The sequence below is a fragment of the Macrobrachium rosenbergii genome, chromosome 29 (assembly GCF_040412425.1).
Source record: "Macrobrachium rosenbergii isolate ZJJX-2024 chromosome 29, ASM4041242v1, whole genome shotgun sequence".
In the NCBI taxonomy this organism is placed as follows: domain Eukaryota; kingdom Metazoa; phylum Arthropoda; class Malacostraca; order Decapoda; family Palaemonidae; genus Macrobrachium; species Macrobrachium rosenbergii.
Window position 1 is genome coordinate 5679584 of NC_089769.1, and position 18071 is coordinate 5697654.

Sequence of the window (18071 nt, forward strand, 5' to 3'; positions counted from 1 at the left end):
CGTTAATGCCATCTACTGCATCCCTCACCAACAGCTTCCTCAGATACTTTCGTTGCAGAATTAATAAAATCTATAAAACAGAAATAAAGATATTCATAACTGGAAAGCACTTCTGTGTTGCTGGAGCAATTCTGTAATCTCCACACTCACGTATTTTCCGATATTGCTGCCCAGAAAAAGAGCAATGTTCCTCCCCGCTGGAAAACTGACAAAATACCAATTACCACAGGGACAGAGTTATCACGTCGTAAGAGCGCACCAGAATTCAACACGAAATACACTGATTAAAAATTATAAAGCTAACTATTTAGAGGGTTATGGAACGGAATATCAAATTTAGGCCACAGGCCAAGGGCTGGGGTCTAAGAGGTAATTGAGAGTAACAAGGTTTTACAGGTGTAGCAGGAGGAAAATCTCGCAGCTGCACTATGAAACAGCTGTTAGGAGAGGGTGGAAGGATAGAGGAATGAGAGTATGTACAGTAAAAGGAATGAAAGGGGTTGCAGATAGTGGCCGAAGGGACGCTGCAAAGAATCTTAAATAATGCCTACAGTGCACCGCCTGAGGTGCGCTGACGGCACTATTTCCCCTTCAGGATTATTTTAATTTTTATTAGTTTATAATCTTTAATTATTGCTACTAATGATAATTATAATAATAATCATAACATAAACAAAAATAAATTCACTGAAGTCAATCTAACATTCCTCATACTCTTCGAGTGCTGTCAGTGCACCTCATGCAGTGCACTGTAGGCATTACTTAAGGTTCTTTGCAGCGTGCCTTCCTTAGGCCCCTAGCTGCAAACCCTTTCGTTCCTTTTTACTGTACCTCCTTTCATATTCTCTTTCTTCCGTCTCACTTTCCACCCTCTCCTAACAACTGATTCACAGTAAAACTGCAAGGTTTTCCAACTGTTACACCCTTCAAACCTTTTAATCTCGTTTCAGCGCTGAATGACCTTACTGGTCCCAGTGCTTGGCCTTTGACCTAAATTCTGTATTCAATTCAATTCAACCTTACCTGTTTCCGAGCGGCGAGGAGGTCTAGTTCAAAAAGTTTCACGCCCACCTGGGACAGGTGAATAAGAGATTGGCCCCATGTATTCAGAGTGTTTTTCTTTCGCCTTCTGAGGAAGAGCAAAAGAGGTCTCCAGTCTGTCTAGACAGTGAGGAACGGTATGGCATTTTCGAAGTTATATTATTGTTATTACCTGTCGCCAATGCTAGACGGAGAATTTGTTTAACAGTCTAAATATGTTTGTTTGTACGTCCACCAGACATTCTAAACGATTTCTATGAAGTTTCATGAGTTAATAAGAATTTGGAGAGTCGGTTATGTTAGTGATTTTTACTCACAAACATTTCATAATAGGGTAATATTTTTCCTTCCTCAGTTAACTGAACTGAATGGCAGAATTTAGGCCAAAGGCCATGCACTGGGACCAATGAGGTCATTCAGCGCTGAAACGGAAATTGACAGTAAAAGTGTGAAAGGTGTAACAGGAGGAAAACCTCGCAGTTGCACTATGAATCAGCTGTTAGGAGAGGGTGGAAAGTAAGATGGAAGAAGAAGAATATGAAAGGAGGTACAGTAAAAGGAACAACTTGACTTTACTTTCTACAAAACAAATGCCAAGATCTTGATGAAGAAAAATTTACCCTAATTAATACAGGTATGCTTATGAAAACTAATTAAACTTTACCATTTTGTTAAGACCATAATATAACCAATTCCTTTGGTTTTGACTAAAGTATGTGCTTTATATTGCTTTCTAATTCAGCCTAAAGCGTGAGTTTTGATGACTGTTGTAAATTCTAAAGGGATATATTCAAGATCACTTTGTAAACACACAAGTTCTTTGCAGCGTCCCTTCGGCCCCCTGCTGCAACTTCTTTCGTTCCTTTTACTGTACCTCCGTTCATATTCTCTTTCTTCCATCTTACTTTCCTCAACCCTATCCTCGCAATTGTTTCATAGTACAACTGAGAGGTTGTCCTCCTGTTACACCTTTCAAACCTTTTTACTCTCAATTTCACTGTCAGCACTGAATGACCTCATAGGTCTCAGTGCTTGACCTTTGGCCTAAATTTCATATTCCTTTCCACAGAAATCACACAATAAAATATTGGTAAGATTTCTACAGTAAAAAATCTCTGTTGATACATACCGAGTATCTAACATGAAATATTCATTAAGAGTCGTGACCATTAGATATTTATTTATTGCAAATACAGTGGCACATGACGGCGAATTCTTCGAACCCGTGATCGTTATAACAAAGAAAAATTCTTGTAAATGTTGTAAATGTTAAAAGGACTTACTTTACACGAGAGGGTAACCTACAAACTGGTCAAGGGAGTCAAGAATCACACCAAAATAAATAAACAAAACAAAGGGAAAGATAATCCGACGAGTAATGACATACCAATTTGGACAAAGAGGGAAATGAGGCCACATTACTTCCCTCTCCACCCGGCCCCCAACCCCCCGCCCCAACTTCGCACTACCTCCCCTCTCCGACCTATCCCCTCCCGACCGCCGCCTTTTGCTTTTAGTGATTCTGTCTTTGTGTGGCTTCCTTTTTGCTTTTCTGCTTCGTTTGTTTTCCCCTCCGAGCACCCCTTCCCCCCCTACCCCAACATACACGTCCCCCTCCCCCCTCCCATGCCCTGTTCCGCCATTCGGGATGCCCGCCGTGATAAAATGTATGCCATGCTACTGAGTTCCCTTCCAGCCTGACATATACCACTGTCCGAATTCCGTCCAGTGTGGACCCTGTTCTCTGTCGCCACTCCCCTACCGAAGCCCCATGTCCCCCCCTCTCCAACTTCCCCACCATCCATCCCAAATCTCCCGTGTTCCCAACGCCGCCCATAAGCAAAAGACCCTCGTTTGCACATCCAATTATAGAGTCTCCGACGCCGCAGCGTTTCCCGATCTCTGGCGTGAGTCACGGCATTCCGGTGACCTCACGTTTCCATCAGTCTTCGGACAAAATGCAAACAACTGGCGACTGGCTGACTGTCCACGAAGGCACGATCCGTTTAATCAAATCCGTTTACCGTCGGGAGACACTTTCCAGTCCGGCGTTGTGTGTGTGTTTTTTTTCATTTAATGAATCAGTTTCTGTATCCATATAGGCTACCTACTTTTTCAGGTAAAACTGCAAACTAATACCGCGCCCCTCTAGTTCGGTAACTACCAGTTCACGAGCAAAATGGGCGCTGTGTATGATACCAGCCCCTTGGGGATGAACGTACAAGCATAAACAAAAGACACGTAATAGCCTAAACATAAACAAAAGACATTAGCATGAACAAAAGCATAAACAAAAGGCGTTAAATATTCTGGTCTGCTATTGGCTGGAATCTGGCCGCAGTAGTAGGCTGCAATTTTACCATTTTTTTACACTCACTTAATATCAAATTTACTTTTCCTTGGGATTCTAACTTACACCCTAAAGGGAATTGCGGGTGAGTGCATTCGCCTTGGCAGGGCTTCAAACCTGTGCCTTTTGGTTTTGATACAGAGGTGACAGGCACAGATCCATTCAGCCATCAAGAAAGATATGTCACTTCTGACTCTTGCTGTACTTATTTTTGTCGAATTCAGATGCACTTAAGTAAAATGCCTTTTGGGTACATGTTTATCCCAAGGCACACTGAACTGGATATAAAAGGTATTTGTGAATAAATATCTCTTTAATACATAATGCTAGAAAGAAACAATTGCAATGACTGATGTTATGTAATGTCAGGTAACTTAAAATCAATCAATCAATCAATCACAGGATGTGTCTTTATTCGTTTTTATTAATTTTTGTTCTGAGAATAATAATAATAATAATAATAATAATAATAATAATAATATGTATCTTATTTCACATTCATATACACTTAAATTTATAGAATACAGATACAATAAAAAGATAAAATACAATCAGATATGAAATGAACAGGCAAACTCTTAACACTGCTGACAGCAACAATATCACAATGAAAATTAATAATAATAACAATAACATCTGCGAGTCAATTACAGCACGGGAAAGAAAGCAAAAACAAAAATATGAAAAATAATAGAAGTGAATTCATGAGAAGATATCGTTGAAAATTAAGAAATTAAAACTTAACAGCACCCTTTTATATTTTTCTTTTTAACAGGCTGACATGAGTCTTATTTCACGGTTTATTTATTATCTCTCTTGTCTATGTAACTCTTACTCATCTGATTTTGTTATTGCTTATCTCTTTATTCTGTCACTTCCCTTTCCATGAGGGGCAATATTTTGAACGTCTAAACATACCAAATTACAGACGCCAAAGTATCTTCTTCTTCTTATTATTATTATTATTATTATTATTATTATTATTATTATTATTATTATTATTATTTATACGATATAACTTAAGGATTATATGACAGTGATCACGATAAAAATGCTCAAATCTCTTGAAATCAGAGAGCGCATTTGCCTCTCAGAACCAATGTCCCCGAATTAATCCAGCGGCGAAAACGAACAGAAGTATTTTTAATCGTCCAAAAATTTTCTTTGGGTGAAAGTACGCGAAAGTTTCCCTTCAATGGTGTTCAATTCAAGGTTAAAACCATCAGCTGACTTAAAATTATAAATACGATTCAGCAGAAAACAAGCTGCTTTGCGTGATGCGTGAGAATTCAACACTCATGGTTCGGACTTCCATACACACACACACACACACACACACACACACACACACACACACACACATATATATATATATATATATATATATATATATATATATATATATATATATATATATATATATATATATATAATATATATATATATATATATATTAATATTCTTCGAATATGCTTCTGAAATGCTATCATTCTATGCCACCAGGTTTAGTTTTTGTTGATATATAATTCCTTTACACAGAACCTCTGACAAGAGCTGCTTACTTGGAAATTCTGGTCAAGGACAGGGCTATTTGGTCTCCCGACAGCATCCTACCACCCACCAGAAAAAGGGAAATGGGAGGAACAGAAGAGGGGGAAGGTGGCTGACCATTCAATCCCGCCCTTGGGTACCTCGTGGTGCAGTGTCAGCGCGCTCGGTTCACCACCGAGAGGTTTCGGGTTCGATTCCCGGACGAGGAGAAACGCTTGGGCCCGTTTCGCACACCCGTCGCCCCTGTCCACCTATCAGTCAATTAGGTACCTGTTGTCAGTCAGGCTTGGTGGTCCTGCTTTCAGGGATGGTGTCACTGATCCACTGATCACAGAGTTGAGAGAGAGTTCAGAAAGGGTGTTGAGGAGTAAAGGATGTAACTGTGCTAAAGGATGTCTCGCCCAAGGACCTCTCCGGACTGGTCACCCGGATGGAGGAGTTGTACGTGGTCTCCTGTGAGAGAACCCAAGTCATGGTGGGTAAAAGGAAAGAGACGTAGAAAGTCGCAGCATAAATACTTGATGCACCAAAACTGACAATCTCTCACCTGTGTGAATGTGCAACGATACCATTTTGTCATTGTGAACAAAAATATTGTTGAAACACGATCCTGGTTTTGTTCATAAAATCAGAAAATTATTAAAACAGCTCCCAGTTTGTCCATTAGCCTAAACCAGAAACAATTAAATCAAAAAAATTTTAAAACAGTTCCTAGTTAGTCCATTAAACCACAAACAATTATTTAAACAAGGTCCTAGTTTGTTCATTAAACCAGGAAAACGTTATTCAACCAGTTCCTAGCTTGTTTATTAAATCAAAAAATTATTCAAACAGGTCCTAGTTTGTTCATTAAACCAGAATTCAAACAAGATCCTAGTTTGTTCACTGAATCAAAAAATTATTAAAACAACTCCCTAGTTTGTTCATTAAACCAGAAAAAATAATTTAAACAAGGTCCAGGTTTGTTCATTAATCAGAAAATTATTAAAATAGGGTTCTAATTTATTCATTACTTGATGATAATACTAATACTATAAAGTATTTATTATTCACTAACTGAAAGTGTATCCTCCAGACGATAATGATTCAATAATTGAAGCTTTTTTTTAAAACTCGTATATTTGCTCTTTTCTTCATAATTTTCCACCAAAATATGACCCTGGCATTCAAGAATCACATTATGTTTTGCATGTGCTTTACACTTTTTACACTTTTGAATTGAAATAATAATAATTCCATTACTTTTGTTCATTTCCAGTGTTCACATTGACCCTAAGCCTACCATAACATCTAAAGTGAACATGAAACAATGTCCCATGTACCATTAAAAGTTTAAGGAAACTACCAATCACAAGACTAAACTATTGATAACCTTGGAAAAAAAATAAATTTTTGATTTTCAAAGACTGATGAATCAAGAGAGGTACTCTACACTAATTTAAATCCAGACCCCTCTCTCCACCCAAGCTAGGACCAGGAGGAACCAGGCACTGACTACCGAGTGCTAAGCAGGTAGACCTACTGACACACTAAAACCCACCTATCCTTAGCTCACAATGACATTAAGGTTGTGTCTCTGGCACAATCTATCAAGCCATGAGCAGGACATGATTGCTGGCCCACCATAATGTCAATTCAAAGCAAAACACCTGAGATACCAAGAATGAAGTGTAGATACCTGAACAGCTCATTTTGACCAGAGGGACAAAGACAGACGTGGAACCGTTAACAAAACCCCATAAAAGACTAAAGTGGTGTTTACCTATATCAAGCAACTAGCTGACGCACATTTTCACTACGAATAAATTCAGGTTAATGCTTAAAAGGAATCTCCTTACCTTTTGCCTTTGTAATTTTTCCTTACACATACAAACACGAGTATGTATATATATATATATTGGATATCAGCAGAAAACATCTTGATAAATAAAGAGAGAGAGAGAGAGAGAGAGAGAGAGAGAGAGAGAGAGAGAGAGAGAGAGAGAGAGAGAGAGAGAGAGAGAGCGTTCATATTGACTCTTTCCCGACAACAAAGAAAGCCTGAGGCGTTTTTTCCGTTCCTTAAAGAGGCCAGAATATTAGAATCGAAGAATCGAACAAATGGGGTCTAAGATCTCTATGTAAAGTAATGACTCTGTACAGTGGATTTCATCTGTTTAGGCTGTAATGTATTAATTATATTCCTTGACTTTTATAACTTTCATTAATAGTTTCTGACTGTCAATTACAAAATTTCCATTAAAATTATGGCTAAGATTAAGTTCGTGTTTGACCTTAAACCTTTTAAACATTTCCTTGACCTTTGAGTCAACCACATAAAAAATGTTGAATCTGTATCACCAATAGTTGGTGTATATATATATATATATATATATATATATATATATATATATATATATTATATATATATGAAGTTTGAAAGTACCATCTTCAATGACGTTCAAATGAAATGTATATCTTTTTTTAGTTTAAGCGAAATTGAACAGAATTTACATTCGACTTTCTTCAGTTAAAAGACATTTCGGTATTTGCATATATTTCGAAGACCAGCAAAAACAATGAAAAGGTAAGCCCAAATATCCAAAAGTTAAGTAATTAGACCTATCTCTATTTTTAAGCCTACTAGTATCTGTCAACTTCGCGACGTGTAATGTTATGATAAGCAATGTTAATTAAATTAACTCCCAAAAGTAAATTAACTTCAATCGTAGAGTTTACGAATTCCCCACATAGAATAGTGACCCTTTTCATACAACGCTTCCATAGAAAACTGATCTCTCTCTGTTTCCCAATAACAAATGCTCTGTCAGATCAATAGTCAAATTCCTCCCAGTTTAAATCACACAGTTCTTCACCGTCAAAGCTCCTGAACGGGAAACTGAAATTTTTATCAACAGAAATTTAAATAAACAGACCGAATAACCAAGAGCTATGAATAAATTTTATCCACTTTCAGTCTTAAGGATAGAGGTTTCCCGCCAAGACTTGCGGTTCACATTGGCATCAAACCATTCAATCATTTTATCTCTGCTGTGATAATTTGGTTACTAATTCTTTCTGTCTCTATATTGCATCGCATTCCTGAGTCTATCATTACCACTGTGGCAATTCGTTTACTTATGAATTACGCAAATTTATTGTCTATCATTTCATTTTCTACATACATCAAAATGCGTACTTCATAATTACACAACCTAGATCATATCGACAACAAAAGATCATTATATATATATATATATATATATATATATATATATATATATATATATATATATATATATATATATATATATACCTAAAATTTAATCGATGCGTTGTTTATAAAAAAATAGTTTTGAAGTTTACTAATATTTTTACTAATATTTTTATGGGTCTGTTGAACTTCATAGCATACTTAGATTACCGTGAACAGAGATCTATATATATATATATATATATATATATATATATATATATATATATATATATATATATATATATATATATATATATATATATATATATGACGTAAACCCACCCTTATGAGTGTTATGTCAACAATCAATTCTATCGTATTTTGCTTTCAATTGGTTAGCGTGTTACGTCCAATGAACCTAGAATTCGCGACCTCTTAGAACCCATCCTGCATTCAACATACATCATCATTATACAGTTTAAGGCTTCGTTTCGTGCGTTCTACAGCATAATCTCAGCGGAAGGAATTTGACTGGTGAGGGATGGTTTAGGTATGTGAAAGGCCAGCATTTCAGTGATGCAGACGACTCTTGCTTTCTGGAGGCAAGCAGTTGGTCAGCCTCTCCTTACCACTGCAAGTATGCCAAAGCTGCTTCTACGATAAAATCGGAAAAAATGGTAACTAGGATCTCATTTGCTAATCTGTAGATTAGTCATATATATATATATATATATATATATATATATATATATATATATATATATATATTGCATGTATCTGTTTACTGTAATTTAATTGTTCTGTAAGGTTCAGAAGTCCCATAAGACACCTCACAACCATGTATTTTGATTAACGATACTTCGAAAAAACTCCATTCCTCATCAGGAATGAAATACTGCCTAACGAAATATACGGCTTCGTCAAATTTAATTTAATATTCTAAGAAAAAATCAAATAGGCCTACAAGCAAATTATAACAACTTACACAGAAAGCAGGGAAATATTCCATACAAATGCCTATCACACTTCAGTGTAAAGTCCGCGAGTTCAATAAATGGGCAATACAATAAAAAAATAAAAATAAAAATAAAATAAAACAAAATATACGTTTATATCCTACAAAAAACTCTACGGCCGTCACCCGCCACCGTTGACGCGCGAGGCCTTGCCCTCCCAGAGGCTAAAGGATTCGGGTACCTCGTGGCGTAAAGGTAACGCACTCAGCTCACCACTGAGAGATCTCGGGTTCGATTCCCGAGCGGGGGGAAAGCACGTGGACGATGTTTCTGAGACCCAAGGTCCCTGTTCACCTAGCAGACGAGTAGGTACCTGGCGGTAAGTCAGCTGTGGTGGGCTGCTCCCAGGGGTGGTATGATAAGAAAAGCTAAACCTGGCACTCTAAAATTGAAACCGAAACACCAACTACAGCACTCAACAACATACCGAAGACGACTCAATAGTGACGTATAATGACAATGAAAATAATGATGATAATAACAAAATGATCCCGCAATACGTACAAACCTGTCATTGAAAATGATGTGGACTTTGGTACAAAGGGAAACAGAAAAGTGCCGCAGAATACCATTTTGGAAACAGAGAAGAAGAAACAGCAGTATAACTGATTGAAATAAATGGAGGCATAATAATGCGATTTTCTCAAAACAATTATTCACATATCATAATACTGTGTATATACATACATACAAACATATATATATCATATATATATACAGTATATATATATACAGAGAGAGAGAGAGAGAGAGAGAGAGAGAGTATCATCTACATCAGATTCAAAAGAACATAAGATCTTCTGTCCCGTTCAAGAAATCAAACAGAATAAACGCCCGTTTTCTATAACACCAAACCGCTTTGCTTCTAATAACGGCCTTCCATACACTTCGCTTAGGAATGAGAAATGATAAATATAAAGTTGTTTCACATTAATCGAATAATCATAATATGTCATTTGTTTGCATGTTCAACTAACAGCGCCTAGAAAATTACTCCTCTCGATGTTCTTAGATGTAGACAGAACTGAAAATATTTTCATCAGAATTGTTTTACATATATTTTTTATGTGTTGTTGGAGACGTTATTTTAGCAGCTTACAGATCAGTCTGAATTGTCAGAAGAGATATTTATAAAATAAAAAATGTCAATAATAGTGAAAACTGATAGAATACCAAAAGATTACAAGCCACAGCGCCACACATTAGTCCTACCTCTAAATCGTACCAAAATGTTTACGTTTTTCGCAGGACCTCGAGAAGTATCCTGGTAGGACTTGGGCGAAAATAGCCCACCATGAGCATAGTACTATCATTCTTGGACAGATAGAAGGTGAGAGAAAACTGAATAAAAAAAATTGGGGGAAATTTAAGCAATGGTGGTATTAATAACATTTGCTTTTCTACGTCAATCACCAGTTTAAATCAAGTTGCTAAGTCCTTCGCTTGTGTACATTATTTCTGACGCACATTTAAACTATGGTTAGTGCCAAACCACTACTTATGAGTAGCATAAGATTAAGTAATTAAACAATGGCAAACGCATTTGACAACGTCATTACGACATCAATGTCTCGCTCATTCATTCATATCATCAAAAACTTTTATAGCTGAACGCTACAACGCATCCCAGGCCAGTACAAGAAATACATAAGTGAAAGTAAAGGCTAACCTTCAACCAGCAGTTCCAAAGAAGAATTAAAAAACTATAAATATAAATGGAAAACGAGCAAAATAAAACCACCAAACTATGAAACGGGTCTCATGTGAGTTTGATGAAAAAAAATTTTTAAGTACACTCAATATGAAATTCTGGATTAAAATCCTGGTAGCCTATATAAAAAGTCTAAAACAAAGTCTAGACCTCTGCCTTCATATTTTCAAGTATTCCACTCATGTTCTGTTGTATAAAGTTGCCTGATGCGTGAGAAAAATCTTAACAAAAACTATTAAGAACAAGTCGAAAAATAAGCAAGGGATCAGAATGCACGGAAAATGTTGCACCCTAAACAGAATATCTAACCTAACCAAACACTTTCCAACAACGTACTTTTTATGCTTTGGCTTCTACATTTTCCTTCAAGATATTTATTACATTATTATGTATAAAAAAATACTATCAGAAAATGTTACATAAAAGGCATTCAGCAGACTGTACAGCATAGCCTACTAACCAGACCAACCTTAGCCTAACCTAACCTCACCTGGATTTAGGCTATCTTGCCTAATGTACCTTACGTCAGCACGGGATTTACCCATGAACTTCATTATCAGCAGCTCTTAGAACTGCATTTAACCTTTTTGAAAAAATAACAATTTTAACAACAACAAGCATTTATCTATATAGACCACCAGTATATAGAGACAACTGTGCAGTTAGGCTAACCCAAGAATATATGAATTTTATACGAAATTAACTTATTTCAGGGGGAAAAATGACACTTATACTTATCCCAGTAGGGAATAAATATGCTTCTGGATATTAAAAACGTCGATACAGGCTTGCGTTTTCTTTGCATTTTACGCATAAAATAAATAAGCCTACAGAAAGCTATCCACTAAATCGACATCCTAACGCCACATCCTACCCTATAGCGACCTTCCCGAGCTTAATTTAGACTTAAGTTCTGACCCGTAAACAGTCAGCATGGCTATTTATAATACGCTGACATCAAGTTATTTATCTCTGCATCGGAATGAGGTCAGAACTGAATCGCATTACCTTACATAGGCCTAATGGAGGTCTGCCACAACGCGAACTGTAGGTTGGTCTTTGTAGCAACTTGGCAATTTTTCGATCTAAAATGTCACTGCAAGTGATAATCTTTGCAATGACATTGTCAGAACTGTTTTTAATATGATAATAACAGGGGAAATAAGGTTCCATTATATTGCAAACACTAACCTTCTTCATTGTTGATCTTGTACTCGTCAAGTCTTCCAAAAGATCGCCAACAATAAATGAATAATTTGTTATATATTACACAAATCTCACTGGGCATTTCATGTTATTAGTATTAAAAAATTACAAAAAGGGCTTACTATCTTTCGCAAATACAGCTTTTTCTAATCAGTATCGACACAGCTGCAGATTTACTAAAGTACAATGACACTTGTCAGAGAGACACTGCTGAACATCAACCCGTTAAATTACCAATTAAGCTTCTTTCGTGTCTACTAAAATTCGACGAATTTTCGTTCAAAACCGACACGGAATATTTAATCATGGAAATTTTGTAGGTTCTGTCAACGAATTTATGATTTAATAACGAACAAATTTAGAGAAATTTATATTCGTAACATTTTTATTGAACATAGGTCTAATGTCCATACCATCTCTAAGGAGATTATCGTTTATTAAAGTAAAGTATATTGTGGCTCTTGCCTCATTTAAGTGATATATTAGAACGAACAGCACTAACAAACAAAAAAATTCTCATTTAACCCCATCATATTTTAATTCCTCACATGATTGTGTTGACGGCACGGCGCCTGCTTTGTTTATGCTTGCCCAGGATGAAAAGCAATATGTGGTCACCATAGACAAACAGTTTTGGGTGTTTACAGCTTAATAAAAAAAAAAAAAAAGGAATGTTTGACCTATATTCATTTATGAAAGAGCTTTGCGTTATATTACTCTGGCTTTGAAAATGGCATATGATTTAAGAATAGCGTTGAGACTATTATAGAAATGGAAAAATAATTAAAATGTATTGAAACCATAAAGCTGTACACCATAGTTTGGTCTAGTCTTGAACCAAACCGTGAATTGCTGCCATTTGTATGCCAAAAAGTTATATACGTTGAGGAAAGTTTTTTTATGATGAGAATTTTAATTTTTATTGAGGATTAAAAACATATTGCCTGAGATATAATAGAACAACGAGCAGAGGCGAAGGTTGGCGATCACGAATCTGAGTGGGGGACCCAAAACATGAACAAATCCATCATAAACACGAGTTTTTTTTTTATCCATTTTTACTGAAAGAATTTTAGAAGCTTGCCAGTTTTATCAATCAGACGGATAGTTTTAAAGTATATTCTAGATCTCGTGTTTAGGAGAATTAACACAATAGTTTTAGAGAAAATTAACCATACACGTTTGAAAATATTAGGTTCACGGGATAAATTAAATGAAAATGTTACTAAGTTAATTCAAAATTTATTTTTTACTCTCCTGAAAACATAATCACTGTAAATGTCCAAGGCTAAAATAGAGAGGAAATAATTAACGAACGTTAACTCTCTTGAGAAAGGAAAAGGAAAGTGAAAATCTCGAAAAAGAACAAAGAGCAACACTGTGGAAAAAAAAAAAACCACTAGTCTCATAAAGAACCTTCAGACTTTTTATCTCTTTGCCAGGGGGCTTTCCGACGTTTTAAAATGACTCTGCATGTTCTCTCTCTCTCTCTCTCTCTCTCTCTCTCTCTCTCTCTCTCTCTCTCTCTCTCTCTCTCTCTCTCTCTCTCTACACATATATAAAGGGAGGACTGAGCCTCGAAAACATGAGACTAGTACACGAGAACGAAGAAGGAAGAGGAGGGAAATTTTAGGAAAACGTAGGAAGTACGAAAGTGACGACAGGGAAATAGTAATTTTCCTTCCCCCTCTGACACACCCTCGCCCGCAATCTATCCTCACGCCCAAAATATCACGCCCAGCTGGCCCACGGTGAGATCATAAGCTTCTCTGCAAGCGAGGGGCGGGGGTGGGAAGTAGGGAGTGAGTAGTCAACAGGAGTGAAGAAGTGTGAGTTAAGAAAAAAAAATTGTGGGAGGGTGAGGGAATTAATGTTAGGAGTTTTGTTGTTTATCTCTTGGTGCTAAAGTGTCACGCTGTTTTCAATAGTAAGAAGCCTTACTCATGAGTGTGTTTGCGAGAGAGAGAGAGATAGAGAGAGAGAGAGAGATACGTCGGTCTAAAGAATTAAACGTAAACACTTCTTCTCCTAAAATTAGACTAAAGAATTCAGACGAAAACAGCCAAAAGACCATTATATCCCCTGAAAATGAGAAACAGAGCCCCATCGTCTGAAAACGACGCAAAACCTTCTTTAACAGAACCCCCATAAAATATTCCAAAATAAACAAGAGATAGAATCAAGTGATCAATAAGTTTTCTTCGCCCATCTGTGTTGTAAATCGTACGGGAGCTCTGTAGAGGAGAGTGTCCAAAAATAAACAATGAACCTGTAGTTCAAGAACGTGTAGGTAGTGGTAAAGGTATGTGTATGTGTATGTTTGTGTGTGTATATAATGAGTATACGTGCCAGTCTTTTAAAAGGTTGTAAGGTTGAATTTCCTTCTTTTTATCTGTAATGCATTTTTGACACGCAGCTGTTGAGACAAAAAAGTACGACGTTAATAAAGAAGGAAAACAAAAGACTAAATATTAAATAAATAAATAAAAACTTAGACTGCACAAAACACGAACTGAATAAACATTTAGGGCCAAACTTCCATAACAGGCTGATATAAACTCTTGAAGGGACGCAGGAGAAAGGTGACTAGCAAGGTGAGTCTTTTGTAACAGCACAGAAGATGGTTCAGAGGACAGGAATGCTGTACACTTTTAACAGTCGGGGAACACTGGTTTTAAATAATGCGCTGTTTTCAAATAATGTCTTGACTACAAAAGAGCGTAGGTTTTTAATGCTGCAGAGGCATGACCTTGGGATATGCAATTGCAGGGACAATTGAGACTGAAATAGGTGAAATCTCAAAAGAAGGTCTGACGGTATCCCCATTCGTCCACAAGATCAGAGTGGGGATGATTGTACTCTTGTAACAGTCTCAGCTGAAACTTAGAAATTAGGCTCATGCTCATCTGTCTTTAATATCAAAACGGCCTCAATCAAGGCATTATTGGTAAATATTAAAGGACGTCTTAATGAAAGATGCACGATTTGCAAATGATCCCAGTGCGGCAGTGATTGAAAAGAATGAAAAATAGAGAATTTTACATGAAAACATCATATGAAAAAAGGCGTAAAAACGTGTACTGAGTGATAACTGGTTGTGTCAGCCTAGGTCACCATAAGCAGCAATAGTGTTACGAAAGAACTATTGCTGACAATTCTGATTTGGAATGGAGGAATCTGAAATATTTTGTTAAAGAGAGCAAGAAAGTGAAATGAACAAAATGAAAAGCAATAGAGACTGTATTTGAGATATTAAGAGAGGGAAAATGTGATGAATGGTGAATATCCGTCATGACAACCATCTGTGAACACAATCACTCTAATTAAAAGAATGTCAAGGGTAGGAACCAAATGATCCCATCTCTTAATACTCGCCTCCCATTCACTGAACGCTATCACGTCTCTTATTTACATTTCACTTTACAAATGCTTCTTTTATTTCTCTTATTTCCAGGTTATCATCGAAAATGAGGACGGTACTGTGCAAGAGCTGGAGATTGTGTCCAGCAAAGAAAAACAGGGGAAGCTGAGGAAAGCTGTGCCAGCTCTACCCCTCGGCTTCGCAATCACTTGTCTGATTCTGAATATTATTCCTGGATTAGGTGAGTGTACAGAACTGACGAAAAGGTTACCGAAAAGAATGGCAATTGATCTTATACGCACCAAGACAGAAGCAATCTTGAGTCTCTGTAGGCCGGGCTAATTCAAGACGTTCATGTCAGCCCTCTTATTAACTCTTTCAGCACCTTGCTGGCACAGAGCTGACTTGATCTAAACAAACCAACCAAGCACTGTTATGAAAAGACAATTTCTTTTTTCTATGATAAACGTTTCCAATGACCAATCGCTCTCTTCAACAGGAACGTTTGTATCTGGCTTTGGTGTCCTGTGCGGATATGAATCTAACCTTCAGAGCAAAGTTTCGACCATATTCTGGAATATCGTGACGGCCCTCCTCCAGTTGCTCCTCGCCCCAATTATCGTAGGATGGGTCTGGTCTCTTCACAGAGGAGTTCTCATCGTTCAGGAAGCACGTGAGTTGCTCTGATTCTGAATCGTTCTGTCATGAGAGTGCGACCTTCTGATGTTCAGAAATTCATTTCTCGCTATAATGTGGTCCGAATTCCACAATAAGCCGTAGGTCCCGTTGCTAGGTAACCAATTGATTCTTAGCCTCGTAAAATAAATCTAATCCTTTGGGCCAGCCCTAGGGGAGTTGTTAATCAGCTCAGTGGTCTGGTTAAACTAAGATATACTTAACTTTAAGAACCGACGAGACTGGGGAGGAAAATGTCTGTGAATTTAATGACCTCTTGTCTTGAGAAGAATTACATATATTTTCTTTTGCTGTTTGTCAGATCTTGTAATATATGTGTGTGTGTGTGTGTGTGTGCATATACATATACAATAAGGTGCAGGCATGTGTTTCTAAACTGATAAAAAGTTAACATTAACTCACATGGATAGACAGCGTCCATAAATGAACAAAAGTAAATGCATTATTGTCACCATCCTATATCTTCTTTTTTCCTCCTCAGTGGATAAAAAGATGAGATCACAACAGCAACAGCAGCAGCAAGGGTCTCATGGATGTCCAGCATAACGAGGCTTCACCAGCACCGGTGCCCGACGCAGCCTCACCGTTAAAGCTCCGGACCATCCCTCCTATGTAGTAGCGTTAAGGAAGAAGTTTTCGTGTGATCTCATTTGAGAGATGAAGATGCTGATGATGCTGAGATGATGATGATGATGATGATGCTGAGGATTTTGTGCAACCCTGGAACTGTAATCTTGGATGGCGGAATGTACAGGAATAGGAATCTCTTCTCCGGCGACTTGGAATCGAGTGGAAGGGGTCCGTTGCTGGGAATCTCATGAGTCGTTTGTTCGTTTGGGTGTGTGAATGCCTCTCAGATTTTTTTTATTAATTTATTTTGGAAGTTTATAAATAAAAAAAAGACTGGAATACCCATTAGAGGAAGAGACGTTATGTTCCCTTCAACGTTTGCTAAAGATGTTCTAGAACTACTCCTCATGCCATAGAGCAGAGTTTTAACAATAATGTTTTGGTCAACGTGGTTTATGACTCGCGAGTATGATTTCTCATTGATCTCATCTGTCTGTCACATGTTTAACATACAGCATCACAGTTCCTCATAACATGCGCTTGTGTGAGTGGATGGGTTAAAAAAGTAGAATAAGTATAATGAGGGCACCACCACCTTCAGTTCTTAGCTACATAAACAGACTGATCGAATTGATTTTTAATTTCATTAAAGGGTTTAAACAGAAAACTGAAGTTCATTGGCCATTCCTGAAAGAACTGTCTTACAAAGACTGTTGTAGGCCAGGTGGATAGTACCTCCACTTGAGGAGAACTTACTTGAATAGATATTGTTTTGGAATTTGAACTCATTTTTTTAAGGTAATCTATAAATTTTTTCACTTACTGCCAGCATCAAGGATAAACACTCAAAGAAAGCCTATAATTAAAAGGAATTCTTCACCAAACATTGCTCTGCAAAGAAACACAAAATATTCACAGAAAACAACAACACAAGTTAATGTTATCCCATCAAAACATCAGCCAACACCAACTGCTTCATATCTGATCTCCTCCTGTCTATAGCCGTTAGTTAGATCCTTCCATGTTGTGAATTTGTAACCGTATATTCTTCATGACATCATTAATCTAGGGTTTAAGTATGACGTAATTTTAAGAGACTTTAAAGTTATGTCCATGAGAACATGGTTTGCGAGACTGGGACTGTTTCCCTTGGCTACTGTTTTGTACCGACAAAGCCTCACATTTTTCGTATGATAACATTTTCCCCAGCACAAAATAAACTAATTTTGTGTACTGTCCTCTCTGTTTGATTTCTTACCTCGCGATTGAAAGAAAAAAATGAGAAGCAATACCAAAGGAGGGAAGACGTTGTGGCGTTTTTGAAGTCCTTGCAACGGCTCTCCCAGTCCTGTCGTCTTCAGTCAGGGTAAAATATCCCATGTCTCTTGTTTTGT

The 18071-nt window shown here is 37.1% G+C and overlaps 1 protein-coding gene across 1 annotated transcript in view; it reads left to right on the forward strand.

The window, feature by feature from the left end:
* Positions 1 to 17915, forward strand: part of LOC136854527 (protein stum homolog) — a 25598-nt gene extending 7683 nt beyond the window's left edge. The window contains exons 2-4 of the mRNA XM_067130865.1: positions 15505 to 15652; positions 15911 to 16084; positions 16589 to 17915. Of these exons, the coding sequence (XP_066986966.1) occupies positions 15505 to 15652; positions 15911 to 16084; positions 16589 to 16653 (387 nt within the window). The 3' untranslated portion in view covers positions 16654 to 17915. The remainder of the gene's footprint in view (positions 1 to 15504; positions 15653 to 15910; positions 16085 to 16588) is intronic.
* The last annotated feature ends 156 nt before the right edge of the window (positions 17916 to 18071 follow it).